The sequence below is a fragment of the Lactuca sativa genome, chromosome 4 (assembly GCF_002870075.4).
Source record: "Lactuca sativa cultivar Salinas chromosome 4, Lsat_Salinas_v11, whole genome shotgun sequence".
Lineage (NCBI taxonomy): Eukaryota > Viridiplantae > Streptophyta > Magnoliopsida > Asterales > Asteraceae > Lactuca > Lactuca sativa.
The window spans coordinates 205877916-205880845 of record NC_056626.2 but is presented as its reverse complement, the minus strand read 5'-3'; the positions used below and the strand labels follow the sequence as shown (position 1 = coordinate 205880845).

Here is a 2930-nt window from a genome sequence, read left to right as displayed (position 1 = left end):
ATAGAAATATGTATTTTGCATAATATTTTCAAAACTCAATTTTGTATAATCAAATTCCTATAAAGTCTAATTTTTTAAAAACTATTCATAAAACCAAAATATTATAATTCCATAATCTAATATTTCATATAATCTGAATTCAACGTAAAAATGATAAATAAATATATAAATAATACTAATACAATAATGTATCTAAAACTTTCAAGATTAACAGCAATCCATCGAATCTAAGATGATCAATAGAGGTTACTATCAATTTCATTAAGCTAATCGGTATAATCTTCAAGCTTCAAGTGAGATACTAAGATTACATGGCAACTGATGTCCAACTTAGGTGGGTTGATGCACCGGTTTTTATATCTATGTGGAACGTGTGACTGGAATCCCTTAAACTACCTCTTGTGATCTCATGATTTTTTATTTAAAAATCTCTGGTTTGCCTGTAAATACGAACCCCAAATACTCTTTGAAATACTGTGAGTAGGCTTTCACTTAATTCATTTGTTCGGCGTTTAAAAAAAAAACTAAGATAACAATGATAACTAGACTAACAAACCTTATAAAAATGCATCCTTATCCAAACACCTCATGGTTCCCGTAATGATCTACATGGGTCCATAATGAACTAAGAATGTTCAATAGCGTTTTTGAAAAAACAAAAAGAAAAGCCAAACAAGATTGAAAAAGAAAAAAACAAGGAAACCCCATTACAAAATCCTCCAAAGTTTCATTTTTATACAAACAACCAGTCCTAAATTTAAAACTTTTTCAGGCTTTTTTAATTAAAAAAAAAAAGAAAAAAGAAAATGATAAACTTTAATTAGCTATAAACACCCCGCTGGAAGTTGGCTACCATATGATTTCCCTTTAACATTCATACAAGATGAAGCCGCAGGTCCCTCAGGCCCACGATATTCCAAGTTAATATTCACGAGGTTGACACCTTCACATGGCACGTGTTTGCTACATTGTATTTTAACTGCAATCTTCGAACTCGATGTCCCATGCACTTTTCTAAATGTCACATTCTTTATTTGAACATTCGATTGCGCCTACAAAAAAAAACAGCACAAAAGCTAAGTGGCTGACATAACAATCCAGTAACACTGTAACAGTAAAGTAACAATAACAATGTATTAATGATTTACCAGGCCGTTGCAAGGAGGCATGGGACAATATTGTTGGTCGATGAAAATGGGATTATTGACATTTTCCATGATGATATCTTCAAAAGTAAAATCAGAAGCCAAGCTAGGAGGAGAGGGTGCCCATGTTTTGATTCTTAACCCATTTTGAGTACCTCTTAAAGTGGAATTTTGTATATATATACCATTTACGTGTTCTTCATTTTGGGACCCACCTAGGCTACCGATGCTAAACCCATGTCCGGGCCCACAATGAACCTCTGAAACCATGATGTCTTTGCTACCTGCAATCATTGATATGCAATCATCACCGGTGCTTATGAGACTGTTTGTGATCTTGATTTTGGTTGAGCTTCCGATGTGGATTCCATCGGTGTTTGGGCTGGTGGCTGGAGCAAGGATCCGAATATGGCTCATGTTCATGTTGTGGCATGCGAATAAATTGAAATGAGCGTTTTTGCTGTCGATTGAGTGGATGTGGTTTACTTTTGAGTTAGACACAAAATCAAATCGCATCGTCTGTTACACGTTAAAGAAAAAAAAAAACATATCAGAATTAAATTGATATGAACGTGACTTTAGTTAGAACTGTATGACGTTCAACTTTCTTCAATCTTAGCTTTAACATCCGTTACGAAAAAAAAAATTGTCAAATACATCGAGCTTAGAAATTAACGTCTCTACTCATTTCAGATTCTGGATTTAAGAAACGATTAAAATTTTAATGGAAAAAAATGGATGGACTTACGACAGGAAGAGGTTTGCAGCGGGAATTAGTGGCGCAGTCATTAAACTGCCATGCTGAACGGCCGTTACCAAGCAAATAACCGCCGCCTCGGACCACCAACTGATCGACATACTTGAAAGCAATCCAGTGATCAACGAAAAACTTAGATGGATCAGTTGAAGCTTCAAGCAATCCCCTGATAACAAAATCTACAGGTCCCTTACAAGGTCCGACGAACACGATGGAATCAAGCTTGAACTCCCCTCTCGGGATCCAAACCCTACCTCCGCCGTCGTGTTCACAAGCATCCTTCCATGCGCGAAGAAATGGCTAACGTAAACAGATCGGAGAATTTCAGAGGTGTAAAACAAGTGGAAATTTGAAGAACTTGATATGAATTATATGAAATGAAGTGAGATATCAGAATTAATAATGTATATACCATGCTGTTATCGGTGATTCGATCGGGACGTGCACCATATGACAAGACATTGAAGGTTTTCAGAAAGTGAGGTCTCCGGGCATCGGCGAGAATCAGCAGGAATGGAAGCCAATGGATGAAGGAGACCATTATTGTTGGTTTTTTTGCATTGATTTATTTTCCTGATTTCTTATGAATTTATATAGTAAATTAAGGTGTAAAGCTCCAAACTTTACATATTAAATTGCGTAAATTTAGTGTCTCTTTATCTTTTACTTGATTTACTCGATATTATATTTATATTGTAATATATGTTAGAGTAATTAAAAAATCCGAAAATAACTGAATCGTTTTAAAAAATCTTTGGTTTACATTTATAACTTATTTATTAATTTATTAATTTATTTTTACATATAAGTATTCGCTTAGAAGAAAATGCTAATAGTTTTTCACAAAATAGTCAAAAAAAAAATAAAAATTTATTAAAATAGTCATCATTTTCGCAGATGAGCGAAAATTACTTAATTGTTTCTAAAATTTTGTGGTCAGTATTCATAACTTATTAATTTATTTTTAAATATAAGTATTAGCTTAGAAAAAATAAATGACCATAGTAGTTGTTTTTTAAAAAAAAATT

The 2930-nt window shown here is 33.5% G+C and overlaps 1 protein-coding gene across 1 annotated transcript; it reads right to left on the bottom strand.

Moving 5' to 3' along the window:
• Positions 1 to 573: 573 nt before the first annotated feature.
• On the bottom strand, positions 574 to 2451 carry LOC111902286 (exopolygalacturonase). The gene is made up of 4 exons (XM_023898140.2): positions 2315 to 2451; positions 1894 to 2202; positions 1149 to 1664; positions 574 to 1052 (listed from the first exon to the last, which is right to left on the bottom strand). The coding sequence occupies exons 1-4, from the start codon at positions 2441 to 2443 to the stop codon at positions 825 to 827; spliced, it is 1182 nt and encodes a 393-aa protein (XP_023753908.2). The 5' UTR covers positions 2444 to 2451; the 3' UTR covers positions 574 to 824.
• Positions 2452 to 2930: the final 479 nt, after the last annotated feature.

Bases quoted from the DNA above. Each gene is read 5' to 3' on its own strand.
- LOC111902286 (XM_023898140.2), bottom strand. From the start codon at position 2,443: ATGGTCTCCTTCATCCATTGGCTTCCATTCCTGCTGATTCTCGCCGAT. The intron at 1,665-1,893 runs GTAAGTCCATCC...AACGTGTAACAG, and splicing joins GCTGCAAACCTCTTCCTGTC to ACGATGCGATTTGATTTTGT. The intron at 1,053-1,148 runs GTAAATCATTAA...TTTTTTTTGTAG, and splicing joins TGCCTCCTTGCAACGGCCTG to GCGCAATCGAATGTTCAAAT.